The sequence below is a fragment of the Mauremys mutica genome, chromosome 16, assembly GCF_020497125.1.
Source record: "Mauremys mutica isolate MM-2020 ecotype Southern chromosome 16, ASM2049712v1, whole genome shotgun sequence".
Lineage (NCBI taxonomy): Eukaryota > Metazoa > Chordata > Testudines > Geoemydidae > Mauremys > Mauremys mutica.
Genome location: NC_059087.1, coordinates 25,277,159 through 25,302,180, shown reverse-complemented (window position 1 = coordinate 25,302,180; position 25,022 = coordinate 25,277,159). Strand labels below are relative to the sequence as shown.

At 37.5% G+C, this 25,022-nt stretch overlaps 1 protein-coding gene across 1 annotated transcript in view; it reads right to left on the bottom strand.

Annotated features, from left to right (window-relative positions):
- Positions 1-25,022, bottom strand: part of MED13L (mediator complex subunit 13L) — a 395,410-nt gene that overhangs the window by 342,845 nt on the left and 27,543 nt on the right. The window contains exon 2 of the mRNA XM_044990575.1: positions 15,621-15,858. Within this exon, the coding sequence (XP_044846510.1) occupies positions 15,621-15,858 (238 nt within the window). The remainder of the gene's footprint in view (positions 1-15,620; positions 15,859-25,022) is intronic.

Genomic DNA, 25,022 nt, shown 5'->3' with positions numbered 1-25,022 from the left:
ATATCTGCTTATCAATTTTGTGTTTCAGTTTGCATTGTTTTTACAGTTAAGGATGTTAACTGGTCCTAGAATTTTGTTTTTCATCATCTGGAGTATTTTTAGTGTAAAACTTTTCAACAGAAAAGGGTGGGGAGGGGAGGCTATATAGATATATCTCCATACAGAAAGGCACCCACTCTTGATTTGAAGACATCAAGAAATGGAGAAACAACCACTTCCTTGGTAGTTTGTTCCAACGGTAAATCACTCTCACTGTTAAGATGTGTGGCTCTGGTTCGGTCTTTTTCTGCAAAATTAAAGAGCACTTAAGTACCGAATACCTTCTCCCCATGAAGTTACTCCAAGAGATGACTTGATCACAGTATAATTTATCAGATTTATTAATTTAAATAGATTGAGCCATTTTGAAGGACTCCCTCAGTCCTTCACTGTAATTCATGTTTTCAGCCCTCAAATCATTCTTGTGGCTCTTTTCTGCACCCTCTCCAATATATAATCTTGCATTTGGTTGTATTAAAACACATTTTGTCTGAATGGGCCCAGCTCATTAACCAAGCCAGATCACTGACTCCTTCAGAGCAACATTCTCCACAGTTTATCTTGCAGGATTATAAATTCCAATGGAACGCAAAAAATTCCTTTTATAGCTGGTAGACATAATGCAGTTCCCAAATGGGTGAGGACCTTCCACAATAAAGTGCCCACCTCCTAAGATGGAACTGAAAAAATTGGAATCATAGTGTCCAAAAGGCTATTAGTGCAGTGAACATCTGAATTCCTATGTTCAGACTGAGGATGATTGAGACAAGTAAACTAGAGATATCTGACTATATATCTATTTTTGGATTACAAGTGATCCAGAAATTTGTTTTAGAAATGGGGGGGGCAGGGAGACACCAATGACCTAGATTTTTTCCTCTGCTATTCTTGCCCTTCATTGCAGCATCTCTATTTTCCCCAAAAGCTCTTTTATAAGGAAGAGCAGTGAGCCCTACATTAAAAGGCAAAATCTCCCAAACAGACTTTCCATTACAGATCTACTATCCCATAGACAACTCTTGGTATTTTATTCTAAACTTGGCAAAAAATATATTGTTCTATTGAGGCATCACTGCAATTACATGCAAAACCATCTTTCTTGCTTACTTTCCTTTAGATTTTGGGTCACATTTTATCTTTAGTTATATTTGTGCAATCCTACTGAAGTAATTTTGATTATTCTAGTAACCGAAGATAAAATTTGGCAGTCGGTCTCAAAACTACTGATGGTCTTAGAGGCACAGGACAAGTAAACTGAGATTCTATATGCTCTGAGAAAGTTTAATACCTTTTTCTGCAGGCAAAAGAGAAGTAAACTTCTAATATGTCATACCTCCATCCCACTAAGGGACCAATCAACAGGCCTTGAAATTCAATTTTGATCACCTGTATAGCTTGAAAAGATTTGGGGAATGAGTTGTGGATACTAGGAGCAGAGTGCTTCTCTCAGGCACTTTTTAAAGAATTTTGTATAACAGAGAATTAGTTGAAATTCGCAGCTTACATAGAGGAAAAACAACTTTTGATACCTTCTGAGAAAGAAACTGTAATTTTGTCATTAAATTAAGATTTTATGAGGGATCCCGATGACTCCCTTAATGAACAAAAATTCTACTTTTAGGGAGATGGGGGGCGGAAATAAGAGGCGAAAATCCATTCATAATTTTTTTTTCCAAATGCCTGTGTGTGGAAGGCTCTATACACTTGTTTTTGTGATTAAGTTGCCCTGGATGGCAAACCTGAGGATGCATTTGGTAAGCAGCATGCAAATCAACAAATGCCCTGTTTAGCCATTCAATTAAATTAAGATTCAATAAACTTCTAAAGCAAAATGCTTGGCAAAGAAACATTGCCATTAGTAGTGCATGTGTATGTATCCTTCCAGTATTAAGTCAAGTTCTCAGTGACTTGAAATTGGGGGCTACCTGCCTGAGCTAAGAAAGATTAGAGCCCAACAAAAGAGAGATTTCCCCTGAAAAGAAAGAATCTTTATACATGATTGAAATACAGGTTATAGCAGATTAAAATGTATATTTGTCTCAACAGCATAACAATTTATAAAATCCCAGTTCCTTAGGCTATAGTAAAAATAGTAGTGACTGGAAAGAGAACTTCTCTAAAGGAAGTTACTGCACATAAATTTGTTACAATAAATCAGCAGATGCAGGATGCCCTAAAATACGTTTTTACTATGATTGTTTTAGGAAGTCTGTATCAGCTTCCATGCAAGCCTGGGAAAGCTTTTTTATATCCCTCATCTCTTTAACCTGCCCACCCTACACATCAAATCGAAGAACAACCATAATCCTGTGCACATCACCAGCAATTTCAACACCAGCAATATGAGTCACGTAACTTCAGTACAAGAATGCATGCTCAAAAATAGAAACACAGGCACCACCCCCACTGAATGACATATGCCATTTACTTAACCAGAAGTCAATCTCCAACACAGCATCCTTTGATAAGTCATCATCAACTGCTTGCCTCTGGGAAGTGGGCAGATGGTTTAGCAACAACACTAGGAGTCCAAGGACTGATCTAGATTCTATTCCTGACTCTGCAGACATCTTCTGTTACCTTGGGCAAATCGATCAATCCTCTGATTCATTTCTTCATCTGTAAAATGGGGATAATAGCACTTATCTAACAGGAATGTTGTGAAGCTAAATTAACTAGTGTTTGTGAAGATGTCAAAATCCTTAGGTAGAAGTCACCATGTAAACTCAAAGTATTATTAGACTTCATACATACAGTCAAGACCTTTCCAATTCCTGATCTCACCTTCCTAATGTATTTACTTCATTTCAGTCATTGAAAACTTTACAATACTTAACCACAGATTTTAAGCTTCCACACAGCAGACATCAAAAACCCAAGTATCCCTATGCAAGTTATACTACATACACTCTGCTATGTAAACTTAGGACATGGCTTAAGACATCCAGAACCCTTGAGAAAACACTGAAGTACAGTGAAGTAACTAGGATTTAAGATAGGCAGCTGTTGCTAGGTTTTGGATAAGGCAGGAATATATCGAGAGGTAATATGTAAACCAGGTACTATACTACTACATTTGTCAGACATAGATCTGCCTTACCCTGGAGAATACATAAAATGGCAGGAATACATGGATAGATTTAAGATTGTTTGGGGTATGTAAACCTTGGATTTCCATGCTTTCCCTTGTTTGACAAGGGATTTTGTTTTTATTAAAATTGTAAGCTTAAGGGATACTGCCAACTGGAAATCTAGTCTTTCCACACTCCCCTCCCACCCTAAAATAATTAAAGAAGCTCTGAGTCTCCTTGTCAGTTTCGTTGGGTTTATAAATCACTTAGTCCTGGTTTGTTTATATGTTTCTCTCCCCCTCTTAGTTTTTGTGGGTCTTTCACACTGCAGAGAACATACAATGACTATCCAAGGGAAACCATGAAACCAACCACACAAAATGCTGTCAAACGCACTAAATACACAAACAGCAAAAAATCAAACAATTTTTTTAGCCTCTAATTGTCAGTTATAGTAAACAGTGTGAGGCAGATAGGTCCGCATATAAAAACTGAGCCCCAAAACTGTAATTTTAGGAGGAAAAGACTTTTTACTTGAACTGAGTTAAACTTTTCACCCATATGTTGTGTGACAAAGTAATGCTGTTCAAATTGAGACACTAAACATAAACATATATAGGGGAAGTTATAAGCATAAGAATGAGAACTGTCCCTCTTTGTGCATGGCTGAGGGAATATATAATTGGTGTTTTCCTATAATTTCAGTTCCAACTTTTTGTTAGCACTGCACCTTAATTATTTTTTAGTAGGGACTTTTTAGGATGGTTAGAACCTTTTTAGTTTAGTTTTTTTTATTTTATTAATAAAGGGATGCCTCTACTTTTGCATTCTTGTCCTTAACTCTTTTTAAAAAAAACCTGCAGCTGACAGTTGCCAATGAATGTGTGCGTATACATGCCCACACAGGAGTGTGTGTGGACAGAACTCACACAATGTATGAGAATGGCACCTATAGAATTATTCCTCAAATACCCAAAACAGCACTAGGTTAAACCTCCTTCTTGTCTAAAAGATCTCACACACACATATTTCATAGGTTAAGAGTTGTATGTATGCGCAAACCTGAGAAAACATATTACGTTCATCTATATCTGATTTATTTTATATATATATATATATATATATATATATATATATATATATATATATATATATATTATATATATATATATATATATATATATATATATATATATTCTGCTTTGCTTATGCTTAGTTTAGTTAATTAAAATCCTATACAACTGGAAATCTGTGGGGTTTGGATGTTTCTTCCCCAAATGTCAGGGTTCTGAACCTGAGGAGTCCCTAAGTAAATAAGAGAAGCAACTCTGTGACCCACTTAATGGTGGTCAAAAACTGTCCCTATAGTCTTTCCATAACTATCACTCAAACAGGAACACAACTTTTCACAGAAAGTTGACATATATTTATTATGTACTTGAATAAGCAATGTGAGTTACAAAACCTTTGACAGCCAGAGATGTTGGATGCCAGCCAGTTAACCTAAAAGCTGATTAGTTCCATACAAGTCTAAAACCCTCCAAGTAACAATAGTAGGTATAATATTTTCATATAGAACTACAGTACTATTAAGATTACAGTGTCACTTCCTGCCTTTCAAATACCCGTGTGTTTTTTGTAGGGATCTGTTATTTTAAAAAGAACAACATGCTAGTAAGGGTCTCCCTGCCTCGTTTCCTTATAACGGTGTTAATGTGTATTTAAAACATTAATTCCAGTTCCAACAAAGTTTTGGACTGAGAATGGATTTTACTTTTCATTGCATGAACGATTGCTATGTGTGACATCTTCTGACAAGATGTTTATTTTTTTTTTGTTTTTAACTCCAAAAGATTTTTTTCAAGCAATACTCATAGGGAATGAACAGAGAGGAAATTCTTATTTCACTTCTTGAGCAAAGTTCTTACGAGCCTCTGCATTTCATATACTGCTTTACTAACTATTGGGTTTTTTTTCCAGGTCTGTGCAAGGACATTTTTCTCTGCAAAGTTATGGAATGCTATTTCAGCTAAAAATTTATTAGAACCCAAATAACAAGTTCTATTATTTAGCAGAGAGAGTTTACATTCAGAAACATTTCTTTATTTATTGTACTGTGGCTCACATTTCATGGAAGATTGCAACTGCATAGAAAACAAAGGGTCAATTTTTATCCTGTATGCAAATCTGTATATATATTATATGCATAAAATGGACATCTATTCAGATCCTCAGATAATAATGCTCACAAATATAGCTAAGAAGATAACTAAGAGCCTAATTAAAAGATGCAATAATCTTATTGTTTTAGGGACAAAAAAATTTCATGTCAAAGTATAATGAGCCTTGATAAGATTATAAAGAACAAAAGAGCAAAAATTTCTGTAATGGAAAAATTTTCCTTTAAAAGAGAAACTATGAGAACTTCAAAACAGTCTTGCTTCTTTATTTCACATTTGTTAAACAGTATCATACGGCTTATGTACAAGCGTTCATTAGTTACATGATATTAGAAAAATATTAATCTATATGTAATCAAAGGTAACAGTTCATCTAGTTTTAAAGATTAATTTAACAGCCAACCTGAGTCTTTGTTCACAGCATGACTCAGTACATGAAAATACAGACATTAGTAATGAATTCTATTAATGCAGATTTCACTTGAAGCTAACTTAGATTTACTTTACACAGTTAAGTGACTTCATTTCACTGGAAAAAAGGATTCCCTGAAGCAAAAAACATCAACTGCTGTAGACGATATTGCTTGAATTTGCACAATGCACAGCAAAAACATAAATTCTGATTAGATTTCTTCATTTTCCCCTCAAGCAGTACTTTTAAAATACAATCTTTTAATGATTGTTTAATTTTAATATAACTAGCATATAAATCCTTTACATACTGCTCTGCTGCAGCCTCAGTATAATGTCTAATTTTTCATGGAAAAAACTAATTACTTGGTTCAGTGAGCTGCCTGTGGTAAAACATAGATTTTTATTTACATTCAAAAGTTGGACTTCAACTTGGTCTCAGCACTCTGGTTAATTCCAAGCACTTTTTGTTTAATAATTCTTTCTAACTTGTTAGTAGTACTTCTTTCTAGCTTTTATCTTAAAAGATTTCCAAGTTATGATGATCTTGCCATATTTTTACAAAAGTTCACTTCTATTGCTTATCAAATTCAGAATCCTGTATTTTCTTTTCCTTCCTAGATATATATAACCACCTATTAAATCTAATCTTATTGAACTAGCTATGCAAAAGAATCTTTTAGATAACCAGTGCACAATGGAAGTTACTATTTTACAACAAATACAATCTCACTTCCCCCCAAAAAAAACAAAAAGTAGCAGAAAAACAACAAGTAGCAGGAAAAAGGTAGTTAATGTAGCTCTTGTGAGATTAATAAAACTTCTGAAATCGTTAAGAACCTTGAATAACTCTCACTCAATGGAGAGGGAAGAGTTTATTTTTGTAGCCTCTAAAGGTACCTTTTATTACTAATAGTTTTTCTTCTGAAATTTCCCTTTTAGTTGTAACACACTTTGTAGCGGTTTCAAAAGAAAACTTCAAATATGAAAAGATTACAAGTGCAATACTAAAATATCCGACACGTAGGCCTTGACTAACAACAGAAATTAAAGCAATCTTGAAGTACCACATACTACAAATTATGAGGGGAAAAAACATCAATGTATTCAGTAGTTTCTTCAATCAGTTCAGAATGATGCATCATTAACTACAAGCTGTTGATGTGGGAGTATATATATTCCCTTAGATGACGACAACGATAAACCTCCAATATTTTTGTTAATATGAAAAAATATCCAAGTGCCTATGTGAAAACCAGAAACAAAGTTCTCATGGATTCTCCCATTTAGAAATGAGATGGATTCATTAAAATGAATTATACACTGGCTGCATGTAACATAAAACCAGTTCTAAAGAGTGGGGGGAGAGACTTGTTTAAAAGGGGAAACAAAACAAAATGAAGACATCTTGCACAGACATAGTAAAGCTCTTGTCAATCTCATGTGTGTAAGAGGAGTTGGCACTTTCCCATGAAGCAATTTCTTAATCCCAAATGAGGACACAATAGCCTCATTTAATATGCCTTCTTACAAAAAAGTTTATTTTGTCTAATCCAAACTTTAACTAGCAATCATTACACTCCAATTAATGGACTGTAGAATCCAAGGGTGACAGCACAATTTTGCAAGTTAAAAAAAAATTGAATTCTCATTTAGTTAACTGAAAGAAGTAAAAATTTAATGATCTCAAAGCTATTAAAACAATGTGTGTTCTGGAGAATTAAGAAAACAAATCTCTTAAATGTTCTTATTATCAGTAATCAGCAAGGAGACAGATTTTTCAATAGCTAATGGCTTTCCAGTAGTGAGATGTGTTTAATTTTGTACTACAAAGATCCTTGTAACTTCTACCCTCACAATTCAAACCCTCTAAATTACCACTATTATTTTCAGCTATACCTTAGTATTTTTTACATTAAATAGTCATCATTATGTAGTTGATACTGACATCTGCTTTTTAAACTGAAAAGCTTCCAAAACACATACAAAATTCTATTTTTAGCTAGATTTCATTCCTTCTTGTGTAAGCACACTCCATTACAATACAATTGCCTGTGGGCAGGATTAAACCACAGTTCCATCTTTCAATGTAGGCAGGATTTTAACTGTATTGCCAAACCACACAAAAGTATAGAATAACCACAGATAAGCTCTCTACCCCTAATGATTTACCTGCACAGAATAAGCCATTTTGGTTCACAGAATTTCCTTCAAAACACTAACATCCTGCAACCAATATTGTACAGTTACCAGTATCCTCAGTTTGAGAGAATATCTTCAAAGGACTCATGGAAGTGCAACACTACTGGATTGGATGTAAAAGCAAGGGTCTGGCTCAGGAACCAGACACTGAGAACAATAGCAAAAGAAAAGACTAAAGTCACAGGAAAAAAAGGGTTTGACACACAGGATTATAGTGCCAACTTGATCAATTACGTTTAGGAAAGGATGAATCTGACAATGCATTCTTAGATAAACCAGATCTTGCACTACAGATAAGAAACTTTTCATTATAGTTTACTATAAACTTTAATTCCTGGAACATATGAACAAATATGTCCACATCATTTGTGGAATGAGAAGGAGAATTCTTGATGAATCAGTACAGAGATACAGAATCATACCTGAGCCTTTTCCTTCCTCAACACAGTTGTGATGACTGCCATCATTTTCCATGAACACTTGCAATGCTGATTCAAAGTCCAAGTGGACAATGTAAATCAGAGAGGAAGCCCCCTATTAACTAATGGGGACTAGGATCAACAGGAATATAATACAAAGAGTTTGAACATTTAATGAGTGCAAGGAAATCCCCCCAGGTGCAATGGTAAAATTAGTGATTTGGAAGATTTCATGCATACGTTTCTATCGAATGGAAGGACCATTTTATTAGTAACACATTAAGTAGTGCAGATTAGATCCTTTCTGGGAGGTATTTGTGGTATTTAAGAGAGCAATCTGATATGAAAAGGAAGCAATGAATTAGATTTCACACCCTCACTGAGCTAATGGGAATAAGAAATTATATTGTTATTGAAGCACCCAAGAAAGCCAACTACAATTTCAAGAAGCAGAACTGGATATTAGTAGCAGACATAAGACTCTTCTTGAACATTTATATCTTTTGTCTGTAAGCCTCTAGCTCAGACATCAGTGGGCCAAAAGGACTTGGCACATGTCCTCCTCAATGAACACTCCAATCTTCTTTTGGATCTTATTAGGACTGTCTACTTTTAACAGGTTTTTCCACAGAGGAACCAGATGGGAGTTTTAAATTAAAGAAACAAACCCACCATTGTGTTGGGTGATTGTTTTAAGTTCATTTTCAGAACTCTCATAAATCAGATCTCAAGAAATAAGAGCATTCAGCCTAAATTTAATAGTAAGGTCCCTTGACCATGAATCTAGCCGTACGGCTTTTCTGGTAACACTATGGAAGACCATGCTGCATACAGGTAATTAACAGTTTTACACAGCTTTGTATAAAAAGGTACAGTAATATAAATTATACCACCAAATTAGAAGCTAAGTGCACTTATGATCAATCATCACTGAAGTATCAAACCCAAACTTAACTCTGACCCCCTTTCCCTTCACACACTTTACACCACACAGCTTCAACCATGACAGAACAAGGAGTAATGGTCTCAGGTTGCAGTGGGGGAGATTTAGGTTGGATATTAGGAAAGACTTTTTCACTAGGAGGGTGGTGATGCATTGGAATGGGTTACCTAGGGAGGTGATAGAATCTCCTTCCTTAGAGGTTTTTAAGGTCAGGCTTCATGAAGCCCTGGCTGGGATGATTTAGTTGGGGACTGTGGTCCTGCTCTGAGCCTCCTGCAGTCCGTTCCAACCCTGATATTCTATGATCCTATGATGATTCTATGCACCATCTACTCAAAATAAAAATGTACAAAAACAGAAGCGTACCCTCCAATTCATCTTCGAATGGCAATACAAAATACCTACTCTTAAACTTAATATAGATATCAAGGACCTACCCAGCAGCATTGTTTCCATTCTATCTGACTATGCACACCATAAACCCTGTACACTCTCATGGTTCAGATAAGTGCTGTACTACATAAACAGTGGGGGACAAGGTTTAAGATGCCCACATCAGTACAGAGACAAAGCCACAAGACATTCCGGGGGGGTTAACTCTTTCACAAATCATTAAATCTTATAAGTTTTGCTTTACTACAGACTATTAACATGCTCATTTGTGAACTCTATACCTATTTCCTAAGGTGAGGAGGAAGTAACGTGGGGTTATAAAGTGCACAGGACCTATGCAACACATAGCAAATAAGTTGTTTACGGACTTCTACATGCTTTTTGAGATACAAAGAGGCTGACACAAACTATGCTCCTGAGATATCTGTCAGATGCTGAAGGACCATTAAGGTGTTATTTCAGAACATTTTTTAAAAAATTAACATTGGATTTAGAGTGTCAAAAGACACAAACATATCAAATGGAATCCATAAACTAAACTGGAACTTCAGACCCTCCTTCTTTCTGAAGATATGCAATGACAAAAAAGAATTTGAAAGTTTTCAAACTTGTGAAGATATCTAATTTCCTCCTGCCCACCCAAAATGTCCGTTAATTTGTTTTGTTTTAAAGGCAGGGAGAGAAAAAACGTTATCTTCCTTCCCTCCCCACAAATACATATCTGTAGTTTGATTGCAATGTTTAAAAAACAGTTTCGTATAGAGGAGGGTGGAGTGCGTGCAAAAAAACCCAAACAAACTTATAGGGAAAAAAGTCACTACTGCTACTCCATAATCCATAAAAACATTGCATAAGGTTTAAAAGCAACTACTTTACTATTTATTTGATGGCTGCATTTAACTATCTACATATTCATCCACCAGTTTTCCAAAAGTAAGTGCTCTTTTTTGCTTTCGCTTGTATTACAAAAACAAACTCATAAATCAAGAAAATTTTCAACAAAACCTGATTCCCTCCTGCAAAAATATATTAAGTATGTCTTTTTTTTTTTTTTTTTAAATAGTGAAGAGTTCCTCATGTAAACTTTCTACTATTATTATTAGAAGCATAACTGTGGCATCAATTATACAATGTTCTATAAAATTAACTCCTCTATTTCAAACCAGGATAGATAAAAAACATGATTGAGGGGTGGGGGGGGGGAGTTCTGTTTTATTTATTTAAGTCACAAATGTATTTACATCAATTTTATTTAGATGTTGCTAGTTCTTTATTTTTCATTTTATAGCCCTAAATTGATAGAGTAGATATTTTGTTCTTAACTCCAACGAGAACCTGCCCAACTAGAATTAATTTTGCAAACTGGACACCATCAAATTAGGCCTGAATAAAAACTGGGAGTGGATGGATCACTACAAAAACTAAAACTAATTTCCCCATCCTAATTTCCCCCTATTGTTACTCACACCTTCTTGTCAACTGTTTGAAATGGGCCACCATGATTACCACTACAAAAGTCATTTTTCCTACTTTTGATAATAGCCCACTTTAATTGAATTGTCTCGTTAGACCTGACCTCCCTCTTTGTAAGACAACTCCCATCTTTTCATGTACTATATGTATATAGTACATGTACTATATACATATACACACACACACACACACACACACACACACACACCCCTTCCTACTGTATTTTCCACTCCATGCATCTGATGAAGTGGGTTTTAGCCCACGAAAGCTTATGCCCAAATAAATGTGTTAGTCTCTAAGGTGCCACAAGTACTCCTCGTTGGTTTTGCTGATACAGACTAACATGGCTACCACTCTGAAACCTCTCTTTAATTAATTAGTTTCCTGTTATTAGAATTTCAGACTTTACACAAAGATTTTCTACTAAGAAATTTCATACTGAAAATGTTAATTCTGCTCTGAAAAAGAAGAATCCCCAGGACCTCATGAACACCCTTACTATGGGGATAAAAACTCAAAACTGCTAAATGGCGTGCACATATTTGCAACCAATACCAGTTTCTGCTATACTGAACTTCCACAAGTCAAGAAAACTAAAATACTTCAATCAGGTTATATTCTTCCATACAGGGCCTGCAGTTTGAAGTTGATGGGAACTGTGCTCCCAAATCACTTAAGTGCTTTTGAAAATTCCACCCTTAGTTGCCTAAATAGAGTTTAGAAACTTAACTTTAACTTTCAGTTGACATTTCGGGCACTGTGTACTAAAAATTCACAACTAACTCTAACATATTGAAAGTCTACATAACTTTTCATTGTTACTACTTAAATTATTTTGTTATAAAGTGACAAAGATATTAGTCCACTAAGAGAGGACTATTTAATAAAAATACAATTTTCAACCCCAATGATGCAAGCAATTTAAGCATATGCATAGTCCACTGAAGTCAATGAGAAGACTATTCATGTGAGTGAAGTTGCATACCTGTGTAATGGTTTGCAGGATCAGGGCTCTAATTCTTAAAAAAAAAAAATAGTTTGAACAAAAATGTGTTCATACAGCAGTTTTGTAAAATTCAAATAAAATCTAACTGACGTGAGTTTAAAAGAAAAGTATAATTTGGTTAATTATAAATTATCTAAAGTTGCAAAAGCACAAATTCTCAAGTTCATTTTTACAAAACCTCCACCGCATATTCTGTGGAGGAAATACATGGAGACTGAATATGGAAGAGAAGAGAGACCCTGAGAAGAGGGGACAGAAATACTGCCACTGATTGGATGGGTAGTTGCAAGAAACTGAGAAGTAACACCTTCTGCCACATTGTTTTTTAAATGTATTTATTTAGAATCTTCATCTGCATTTTTAGACCATGATTTAAAATCACTCCACTCTCTTTAAAACAATATGCAATGTCTAATTAAAAAACAAAATGATTACAATCAATGGTCTTATGTTAAAATCTGTATGATTCTATCAGAGTTGATAATGAACTAGTGATAATGAACTACCTTTGTGTTAAGGATCTATAGGCTTCCAGAGTTACTATCTTTTAGGTGATATGTACAAAGTTGACCACTTAGTAATAAAAGATCCAGTGGAACTTTTGCCAGGAGTATGATATGCTAATCTCAGTGTCTTGTCTCCATTTTAATTTGGGAAATTGCATTCTATCTAAATTCTCCTGCAGTGTTGATTAGATTCTTTAGTTTTGTCTTAAATTATTTTGTAGTTCTACTGTGTGTTCTTAAACAATTGCAGGTATTCCACCCCAGAAATGACTGCTTTTCTGTAATGGATGTTGCAATTCCAGAGAAGGTGATGAACAGTCACCATGGAATCAGTGTGATTAAATGGCACACTACAATACCAATATATTGTATTTTTTGAACAATTAAAGCAGCATAAGTATAATTAAGGACAATTAGTAGCAGAATGTAATAAACTTGCTTGTGATGTATGAAAAGCACATTAAGGCAGTGATTTCATACTCTTACAAATGCAGATGAAGATTCTAAATAAATACATTTAAAAAAAATGTGACAGAGGGTGTTATTTCTCAGTTTCTTGCAACTACCCATCCAATCAGTGGCAGTATTTCTGTCCCCTCTTCTCAGGGTCTCTCTTCTCTTCCATATTCAGTCTCCATGTATTTCTTCCACAGAATATGCGTGAATTGCTCCTACTTTCCTCTTCACTAACCTCAACATCTTTCTCTTTCCACACATCTCTCCCTACAATCATTTTGTTTCAGAGGCTTCCTTTCTTTCCCTTTTGTTTGAGGCATCATTAGCAGTAAAGAAAAATGATCACCCAGAGTGATAGTGGCTGTACTCCATTACAACTGCACTTTCCTAGTAATGCTGGCAACGTGAAATTAACTACACACGCATACAATTTTAGTCAGTATGACACTGCTGCTGGAAAAGTGCCACTGTACAGAATTCACAGACTAGATTATGCTGAAAAATTTGATTCTTGGTTGCTTCACAAAATGCTGGACAACACAGTTCCCTTGATCCTGTGCCAAATTTAAACCCACAACAAAGTGATAATATTTTTATTTGCTATATGCTATTCGAAACCATATCAAACAAGTTCATCAGAAATTACATGTCTCAAGGTACTGTTATCTCTGGAAGCAATAACTACTATAATGTTGTTACCTGTAACGTGATGTGTAAACCAGCTATACCATTTTACAATAAAAATGGAAAATGTAAGCTGCAATTTCCTTCTAATAAAAAGATCACTTAACACACTTAAGTCCCACACTGCATTTGAAATATTAAATAAATGACATTTCATAAAGGGAATAAGTATATATTATTAAAGCTTAGCTGGGTAAGAAGGAATGTCACCCGCACCTTCACTCAGAACAGGTGCCTCATAAAAAATTAACATTAGTGGAATAGCTTGATGCAGCATTTCTGAGCCATCTCTTTAATTATACATGACTGTATTGCTACCTGCATAAAATAGGCCTAGAGACACACAGAAGGCACCTCAGTTCTGAGATTTCACAGGTTACATTGCCAAGTAAACAATCTGGTATTCATGAAAACATGAATTCTGTAAGGATGCGAGTATGACACTGTTATAGCATGTTACAAAACAGGATAAAAGAAGTACAGAAATACAATAGGCCACGCCCCACAAATTATATGGGAGGGGGGACAACTATGCACAGTGGACAAACACAGCAAAGTGTACATTTGGACTAGTCTGCAAGGTTTACTGCTTTCTAGTTGTTTTGGTGGCAAAGACTACAGACAGAGAAACTTATGGCAAGAGCCAAGCTGCTCCTTGGTTCTTACTGTACGTTTTTGATTCCAAAATGGTCTGAAAATCCTTCAAACACTGTTTACAGAATTAGGCAACTGAGCACCCTGAAAATGTGAACAATTTTTTTTAAACAGTTTATGGAACTAGGGAAATTAGGTATATAAAGAATAAAAGTCCATCTCTGAAAGGAAAAGTGGATAATAGTTAAATAGGAGAAAAACACAATGCAGAGAAAATTAAGGAACAGCTAAAAAGAGAGTCTCCTAATAGTAAAGGAATGCAAAAACCTTACACTGAGATTTTCAAAGCTGACTAGAGATTTAGCCATATAAATTCCACTGAAATTAATGGGAGTAGTCAACTATAAAAATCTCAACTATATTTCTTAAGAAACCAGGTTTTGCATTCTTTGAGGACAAGGAGCTGGGAAAACATATTTGGTTGTGATGTATAAATATAAATAGTATATTAAAAGGATATAAGTTAAACCTTCAACTTAAACTACAAAGAATACATAATATTTTTTCTACTTGATAGCCCTGCAATTTAGACTTGGGATTTAAACATTTTGATGGGTTTTTCTGATTCAGGTATGTGCATCAGGCAGGAATAGCTGATTTTATTCTTATTAAAAACAAAACAAAAAACTCTGGGAACCACCAAAAATCATCAAGGTGTCCAATACCTAAATAATAACTATGGGATCTTTGTTACCCTTCTCCTCCCTATCTCTTTCCTTCCTTTTGTCTGTCATACTCACCTGTTGCATCTTTGCTCCATTTAGGCTCTAAATGTGTAATGATATTAACATGGCAGACTAAACAACCATGAAGAACCCCACTAATTTAAATGAGATGCCATGGGCTTGAGTTGACTCTACAGGGCAGGTGCCTTTGTTCTATTAGCTAATTTCTAATTACCTTATACTATATTTTAAATTATGTAAACTTGTACTTACGCTAACTTCACAAGCACATTTGAGTTTGCACTAAAACATAACCATTAACAAGCCAAACCCCAAGTATCCCAAGTCCATTTCAATTCTTGTCTTGTGGTTCATTTGCAAATGAGTACCACCTGCAGTTGAATTTACATGCCTTTTCAGAATTCAGTATACATAAACTATAACTAAGTCAAACGCAGAAGTTACTTTAAAATCTTCCACTGTAGAGTCAGAGATTTACAAGGAATAAAACAACTTACTATGCAGTTCACGATGTATCACATCTACTAGGTTTGGTTCATCTCCCCACCAGAATATCCATAACTCTTTACAATCCGGTTTGACATCACGACGCCACACACACAGCAAATTGGCCTGAAGGCAGCGGATGAAGCTGAGCAGAATTGGATCATCCTGGGCTGGGGCTGAAATGATGGGGCCACAATCCCCATGACCTTCAAAATTGTACCTACGCCATTTGATGCCTGTGAGTTCAGCCTGAAGAAGGAAAAAAAAAATCATTACGTTATATTGCTTTAAAAGTCGTTTATACTCATGGTTTTATATTATTTTTCTGATTTTGTACTTTAATTCCTGTGTTTCATTTCTCCATTTACAATGGTAAAATTATTGCTGCTATGGATAAACACTTCAATGGGCATCCCCACTTCCCCCTTGTTCTAACAAAACAAGGAACAAACAAGCTTTTAGGGCAAATAAAACATTTTTAGGAGCAAAACATAGTAAAAATCTAGTTGTCATTGTTTCACAACAACCAGGTTGTCATCATGTCTAGCTGGTTCACTGCATTTCCCAAAACATTTATTTAAGTCTCTATTATGGTTCCCCACTGTGCTAGGTACTGTACAACTGGTCACAATCCCTGCCTTGAAGAGTTTACAATCCAAGGCCTTGTATACACTGCAGGGTAAGTCGATGTAAGTTACATAATTTAACTCGCTGTAGTTTACATCAATTTACCACGTGTCTACATCACGGTATGTTGGTGGGAGACGCTCTCCCACTGACATAATTTCCACCTCTTGTTGAGGTGAAATACTGAGGTCGATGGGAGAGTACTCTCCCATTGACTTATTGCATCTTCACCAGACCCGCTAAATCAATGCCGCTGCATCAATTGCAGCCGCACCAATTTAGCCTGCAGTGAAGACAAGCCCTAAAAGTCAGAAAGAGAGGAAAGGTATGGAATAGAGATGAAACATGCAGTGAAAATTAATACTGTGAAGAACTGGTACAGCTTTGTTAGTAACAGGGCTTGCTGGTTATAGGTTTTAAACTTTTAATTAGGGGTATATGTAAAGCAAGGAATAGCAGTTACAAAAGAAATAGTAAAAGCCAGTGAATAAGAAATGGAAAAAGCAGAGTCACAGCTTCATCACCTGTCTAACCGGGCAGAATTAATAGGGTTGCCAACTTTCTAAGAGCACAAAAATGAACACCCTTACCGCGCCCCAAGGCTCCACCCCTGCCACCTCTCTTCTCTGAGGCCCCGCCCCCTGCTCACTCCATCCCCCCCACCCTCACCCACTTTCACCAGGCTGGGGCAGGGTATTGGGGTGCAGGAGAAGGTGAGGGCTCCAGCTGGGGGTGCGGGCTTCAGGATGGGGCCAGAAATGAGGGGTTCACGGTGTGGGAGGAAGCTCCGGGTTGGGGCCAAGGGATTCGGGAAGGAGTGAGGGCTTTGGCTGGGGGTGCAGGGTCTGGGGGTGCTCCGGGGATGAGGGATCTGGGATGCAGGAAGGGGCTCCGGGTTGGGGCCAAGGGATTCAGAATGCAGGAGGGGGCTCTGGGCAGGGGGCTGTGGTGCAGGCTCTGGGGTGGGGCCAAAAATGAGAGGTTCACAGTGTGGGAGGTAGCTCCGGGCTGGAGGTTGGGATGCGGGCTCCAGCTGGGGGTGCAGGCTCTGGGGTGGGGCCAGAGATGAGGGGCCTGGGGTGCAGGAGATGGCTCCGGGTTGGGGCCAAGGGGTTCAGAGTACGGCCGGGGATGAAGGGTCTGGGGTGCAGGAGGGAGCTCAGGGCTGGGGTGCAGGATGGGGTGCAGGCTCCAAGAGGGAGTTGGAGTGCTGGAGGGACTAGGGGCTGGGGTACAGGAGGAGGTTCAGGGACCGGGTTCCAGCTCCTGGTCCACAGCGCAGCGGGGCTAAGGCAGGCTCCCTGCCTTCCACGACTTCAGGAACAGGCCAGAATGTCTGGCTCCTAGGCGGAGGAGCCAGGGGGCTCTGCATGTTGCCCCCACCCAGAGTACCGGCTCTGCAGCCAGCCAATGGGAGCTGCAGGGGCCACACCTCTGGGCATGGGCAGCGAACAGAGCCCACTGGCCTTTGCGCCAGCTGCTTCCGGGAGCCACACTCAGCCAGGGCAGGTAGGGAGCCTGTCTAAGCCCCGCTGCGCCGCCAACTGGACTTTTAGAGGCCTAGTTGGCAGTGCTATCGGAGCCACCACAGTCCCTTTTCGACCTGGCATCCCCTACTTAAGAAGGGATATGAAGGAGAATAAAGTAGTAACTGAAAATGTGTTTGGGGCTGTCTTTTCCTATGCAGAAGGGGTGGTCTAGAAGCAAGTGTAAAAGTGATTAAGGGAGAAATAATGGATTAGGGACCATACCGTCCCTTTCCCCTGTACATCAAGGTTAACACAAACTAAATAAGATGCTGATGTGGTAAGAGTGATGACTGCAACCACAGTATTTTTAATTAAATTGAGAAGAGTATGGTTGCAGTAGTTCAGACCAGAAAGGAGGAGGAGATGGCAGTAGTCAATACATGAAACAATGAGAGCTGGTTCATGCTGTGCTGACAAAGAAAGGACAAGTTTTAGAAATATTGTATAGGAAGAAAAGGCAAGATGCATGCACTGTCTAAAATATGTGGTTTTCAGAGGAGAGCTGAATTAAGGACAACAGTGCTGCTCACAATGACAGAGAAAGCAGGGGAAAAAAAGAACAAAAAGGACTGTTTTGGCCATGCTGTGTTTAAGATGACAATTGCATATCCACAAACTGATGTAAGACAGTCAGTCTGTGCTGCTAGATTGGAGGGAGGAAGATATAGTACGATAGTAGAGAGCCAGAATTATGAGTCATTGCCATAAGATGAAAGTCAAAGTCAGGTCCACATTTAAAAAAAAAAAATTACCTAGATATAGGGCCTAAAGATAAACAAGAGGAGGGAGACCAAGGATAGGACCTTTGGGGATGCCTAAAGAAAGCGAGGAGAGAAGAGAATGACGACCCACTAAAGACAATAAAAGAGCAATCAAGGAGACAAGATGAAGCCACAAAACCAGTGGAGGAAATGATTTCAAGAAGTAGGGAGTGGCTGACTATCAAAAACCACAGAGAGGTTGTGGAGAATAAGGATACAGTCCAGCATGGAGATTTGGCCAAAAAAGAGTCTTTAGACTTTGGGTGAGAGCAATTTCAGTGTGAAGCCAAGAGTGAAAGCTGGGACTGGGGTGGGTCAAACATGGAAGTGGAGGAAAGCAGTTGCAGACAGCACATTCAAAGCATCTGAAGATGAAGAGAAAAGAATTTGGACAACAGCTTGAGGATGAGGTGAGGTGAGGTGAATGATTTTTTTAAGACAGAGAAGGCAAAGCATACTTGTACTGAGAGGGGAAGGAACCTGATGACAGTGAAAGGGCAATGAGAAAAGTGAGAGAGGACCTAAGAGACATTAAGAGATTGGGGGAAGGGATGTCACTGGCACAAGAAAAGGAGACGAGGTAGAAAGTCTCAGTGTTGACTACAGGTGTGGAAGAGAACAGAAAAAGCAAGGAATAGGGAGGCCATACCAAATATTTTTTTTCTATGAAGTAATCTCCAAAATCCTGCAAAGACAAAAGAGAGCAGGAAGGAGGGTTGTGTTTGAAAAGAGAATCAAAGCTGATGGGGAAAGGTGGCTTGGGTTGACAGTGAAGGACTTAATGAGGGCAGAGAAGTAGAGCTATTTAGCTAAGCAGGTAACAGAAAACAACAAACCCAGTGAATTTGTAGGGGAGGAAGTTAGCATGGTTTCAGAACTTTTGACAGAGATGGTTCAGCAACATGGGTACAAGAACAGAAAAAAGTAGATGTTGGGAGTAAGCTGGCTGCTGACAGGGCTGACCTTGTAACACGAGAAAGCAGCAAAGGAGTTAAGGGTGGTGGGGATATGGGAGTGGAGGGAAGCAACAACTAAGATCTTGGCTACACTAAAAGTTTTGCCAGCATAATTATGTTAGATGAGTTATGATTTTTTGCCAACATAGATATGCTGTCAAAACCTCCTAGTGTAAAAACAGTTATAACTGCATCTACACCGGGAGGATTTCCCAATATAACTATACTGGCAAATCTTTTGAGCAGAAACAAGGCCTGAGTCAATGATACAAAAGGAACAGACAACAGAGAGGAGGAGACCAAGAGCAAAAGAGATCTCACTGATACGGATGGACTAAAACCACAGAAGAACTGAGTGGTAACACAAGGTGATGGGGGCAGGTGGGCATTGTTGAAGATGGACATCTGAGATCGAAAACTCAGCAATGGAGAGGTCAGAGTAGTAGTAGTGCTTGGTGAAGACCAGGTCAAGTTAGTAATTACTGTAATTTTAATTATATATATTGTAATATACAAGTACATTTTTCTCAAAAATCATTTCTGTATTATAGAACTTTCCACAATGACAAATTATAGTATTAATGACACTAAAGATGAAAAACTAACATTCTGAGTTTTAAAAAGTTCTTCGCTTTCAGTTCATTTTTATACAATTCTTCTTATTCTAAAATTACTCTTTAAACCATGTTTAAATCAGTAAAGCTGTTGATATGCAATATTTCCATTGCATCTCCATAAATCCGAGAAAATACCCTGTAGCGGTTGCCAAAATAAATCAAATTTTTGCAACATTACTGGACACCCTGTTAACATGATAAAAGTGTAAACGTCACTTGATAATCACCTCACCTATTGTCAAATATAAAGAAATACATTCTACAAAAAGGAGAGGATTGATTGAAAATAGCAGAATCAACACACTGGTTTCCAGTGGTATCAAAAACAAATGTGCATGCTGGGACTAATGAATTTTGAAAGGTTTATTAAAAAATTAAGAGACTAGTGCAAAATTAAATTAAAGTTCCTTTAAAATACAAGTTTTATTTCACCTGTTCAGAGAGGCATATTTAGGAAGGTTTAACTCAAACTCTAGACAAACTTATTTGTTATTATCTGTACTACAGTAGTGGCCAGGAGGCCTTTGCCCTCATGATCCTAGGTATTAAGACAAGATGCAACAAGGATGTATAAACAAATATTTATGTATATTTTTACATTCGCACTTGATATTTTAGATATATAATGGAAGCTGAGTTAAAGTTTCAGTACGAGTTTCTAAAGTCAACCTTCAGATGGAACGTTGCTTATTCAAAATACTACATTATTAAGGTAAGGATATGACAATTCCACTTTTTTGGGGTATTCAATCGAACATGGAACAGTAGATACTTATAAATCAAAAACTGGATACAAAGAAAGACTCAGAACATGTGAAAAATATAAACTTTTTTTAAGAAAATACAAATTACAAATTCAGGTGTATTTACAGTAATTATTAGGTAGTTATAGTTATTTTAGAGATATTTACTAAATTAAAATACAAATATTGCTTTAAAAACAACTTGTTTCAAAGTGATGTTTAAATTAAAAAACAATGTGTGCTGTGAATGTGATTATGTACACTAATGTTATTAAAATAGAAAAATGAGATAATAACATTACTCAATATAAATACAAGATTATTTATTATTACAGAAAGCATACTGTTGGATAATATTTGAAAATTATTACGGGCAGGCTCTGAGATAAGCCTTTCAGCATTCTCAGGGACAAGTATGTAGTAGTGATCAGTGTTCATGTCGTAGCGATCAGTGTAGATGTTTTCTGCTGCACTGAAGGAAAATGTGGAATTACCTGCTCATTTCTTTTCTACAAGTTATGTCTGACACTTCTTACCACCAGGCTACTCCTTATTCTGGCAGCAGATGAAGGCAGTGCAAAACTGTCAATTATGGATCAGCGCTAATCTTAACCCCGAGAATTATTCAGGAGCTATGGTTTACACAACAGGACTTCAGAATTTGCAATTCCTGTATAAAGCTCCTTTGATGATATCCATTTCATAATGTCCTTCGGGGTAGTATGTGCTTTGATGAGGATCAGTGAAGATTTAGTACAAAAGCCTCCCAAGAGAGAGGGGTCAACAACCTCCACCCTCCCACTGAGTCTCCCTAACCAGGTTTCAATGCCTATTTGTGCACTTGATGAGCAAGGCACCATGTAATCAGCTATGGCGCAGCAATAGTCCACACCAATAATAGAAAGGCAGGGATTTTTTTCTTCTGGATCTTCCATTAAAAACAACGGCACTAGTGATCTCAATTCACTCTATCATCTATTTAATTTTAAGGATATCAACCATCTGATTAATCACACTCCCATTCTTCTAGAGACAGCACCTTGGAAGCTAGGGATGCTTCTGATTCTGCAATCTCTACACATCCAGCACTCACACTCTCACACATTTGGTCAGACAAATTGAGAGTATATCTACAATGGAGGTTTTTTTCCTTCTTCTAAATCAAGTTAATCAATTGCCAATTAACTTAAATTAGCCAACACGTTTGAGGAGTGTCCAGGTTAGGATGTACAAACAGATTGGCTAACTCAAGTTAACTGATAGCCAATTAACTTGATTTCAAAGAGTCTACCTGCAGCAGTTGAAGGGATGTAGAGAAGAACTGCCAAAGGGTCTCAAAAACAAGTAAGGGAAAAGCAAGAAATTAGATATCTGGTGGTTCTTAAGCTTCTTATGACATGGGCTGAAGGCAGGCTCCTGGAAAAAAGTTACCCAATAGACAACCAGGGCAGTCTTGTAGAGCCAAGTAATAACCCCAGGGACAGACATCCATACACTCAGTTGACCCCACTGGGAAAAGATCTTACTTTCTCCTCTTCAGAAATCCAGCCCTAAGATAGGTCCTCCTAAGTGTTTGCTGCCACAGCAAGAGAGGGGCTAGAAGAAAAGCCACTTTTCCTAAGCATCACTAGTAAGGCCCTTTCAAATCTTCTGGAAATCACTGCCTAAGTGTGCTGGTCTAAGGTCTTTGTATTGCATAGGAGCAGAAGGCTTTTGCAAACATAGTATGCACATTTTTTAGCTTCATCTTTTCAGAGTCAAGCGAACTTGAGAAGTACTCTTAAAACAAACAAAAAACAAATAAAACCAAACAAAAAGAGGTAAAGAAGGAAGTAAACAGTAACTAGCAATAAAACTGGGTTTCCTGTTCATTTACACTGAAAAGACAGGAAGCAAAATGAAAAGAATGAGCCAGGAAAAGCTCATGGTCCTGAAAAGCTTAGAAATCATGTATTCCTTTTGATTGTCTCCAGTCTGACTTATCTGGACAAGGAAGCACAACCCTCACTGGTCTGCACTGGTACATCCAGGACCTGGAAGAGCTATTTCTCCTGGGAAAGGATGAGTATTTCCTTCCACTGAATCTCTGGGCTGGCACATCATAATTCTTCTTTTCAACAAGTTCAGCAACTGCATTCTCTAAGGCATTTCCAAATACTTCATTCCCTGAAAAGTGTTCCATTCCCATGCTAAATAGATTCTGGCAGTCTCCTTCTTACCCCCTCAAAACTTATTTTTGGACAATCAGCCTTCTGTGAATGCTGGAACAATTGAAATCTTATGTTTTCCTCCAACTCTCATACCGTAGCACTGCAGCCCATCTATAAAATTCATGCCAATCTAGTGAGTAGCTGGATTTATATAAACCATTACTGGATTTAATAAGTTATCTGTACACTATGGCAAGGAGGACTGCCAAGATACTGTTAAGGAACCGGGGGATACGGAGTCATACTAGTGGTCAGAGCAGGAGCCAGCGTTATGAGTCAGAACTGGCACAGGAATCAGGAGCAGGACCAGAACAGAAGTGGAGCAAGAAGTGGAGCAGGAACTGGGAACAGGGATTGGAGATTGCAGGACACAGGCAAGGGCAGGGTTTGATGTGGCAGAACAGAGTCTGCACAGTTGCTTGGACAGTCCACCTCAATCACCTCCTGGCTTAAGTAGTAGGTGCTACCAATCAGACAACTGCACTTTAGGCTTTCCAACAGGATTTCGTGTGCAGCCTGACAATCCAGGATTTGAGAGGCGCTGCTCCCTCTAACTTGCTCAATAGCAACAAGGGATTGTCCAAGACCCAGAGTCCCCACAGCCCTGGGTTCTAGACCCACTGAACAGAGGACCTACAGCCTCAGATCATTACAGGTACTCTGGATTAACAGATGAGCAGTAAATGTTATAAATGATGTTTGCAGCACATTAACACTTGTTGAATTACTGTTTGAGCTATATATTTTCAAGAGGGGACAGGATAATGTAGTTCTAATAATACAACCAATCCCACCCCATGTACAAAAAAAATTGGCAGCATACCTAGTGCTACCATCTCATCAAAGGCATTATGAATCTCCAGTAACGGTGGTGTTTCATCTTTCAAAAGTCATTTCAAGGCAACACACTACTCTATAACAATCTGAAAACAGGGTTTGAGAATGGATAGATAACACACAACCCCAAGTACATGTGATAACACTTTCCATGACTTAATCGTAAGCTTCAGCATCATTCCTTAAAGCCGTATTTGTTCCATTATGCCTCACTCCCACAAGAAGATACTGATTTGCAGATTTATGAAGGTTAATATGGCATTATTAGTCTCCCCATATGAAAAACTCTCAATGTTCTGCATATCAACAACACACTAACAATTAAGGCCCCCATACAAAACCATAATTGCCCTGTCATAACACTATGGAATATGATATAGAAAATTGAATGTCTTCAAAGTAGCATCATATTATTTCATATTAATTTTTAAACACTGTTCAAATTAGAAGTATCTAAAATATGCTACATTAACATGAGTAAATAAAAGCACTGATTTTTGCAGCACTTTGGGAAGGGCAGCATAGCGAGGGTGGGGGGTTCTGGGAAGAATGGATACTGTTGTATTACTAGTTTTCTGATTAGTTAATTCTGTCAGTGTGGGTAAGGATGAGTTGCTGGATTTGGTGATTATACGGCTTGCATTTGTGAAAAGCACTTACAGCATACTATACATGCATTTATTTTATTTGATGTGTAATCTGAAACCATTATTTTTCTGCTTGCCACTACAGCAAACAATGAACTTTGAGAACTGAATGTTTTTGTGCCAATTTCTAAATTAAAACTGGCTGAATACTACTAGAGGTTTGAAACAGAAGTAATAAAAAGCTAACTACAGACACACTACTGAGAACAACACTTATCCAATATAACGTGCCTCCCTTGACATTTTGTATAAAATTACTAAGAACACATTGTACGGGGAATGACAGCAATCCCTGTATTCCCAGTATTATTTTTTTTACAAAAAAGTTTGACTTTTTAAAAACCTTACACCTTCTTGATTTGCAGCAAGACTTTAATATTTGGCTGGGAGATGGTCTTGGGGTCACGAAGCATCCTTTTCACTGGCCTCATAAAAACCCATTCAGATTTGGCAGAGCTACTGGCTGTTGAAAATCACAATTACCCA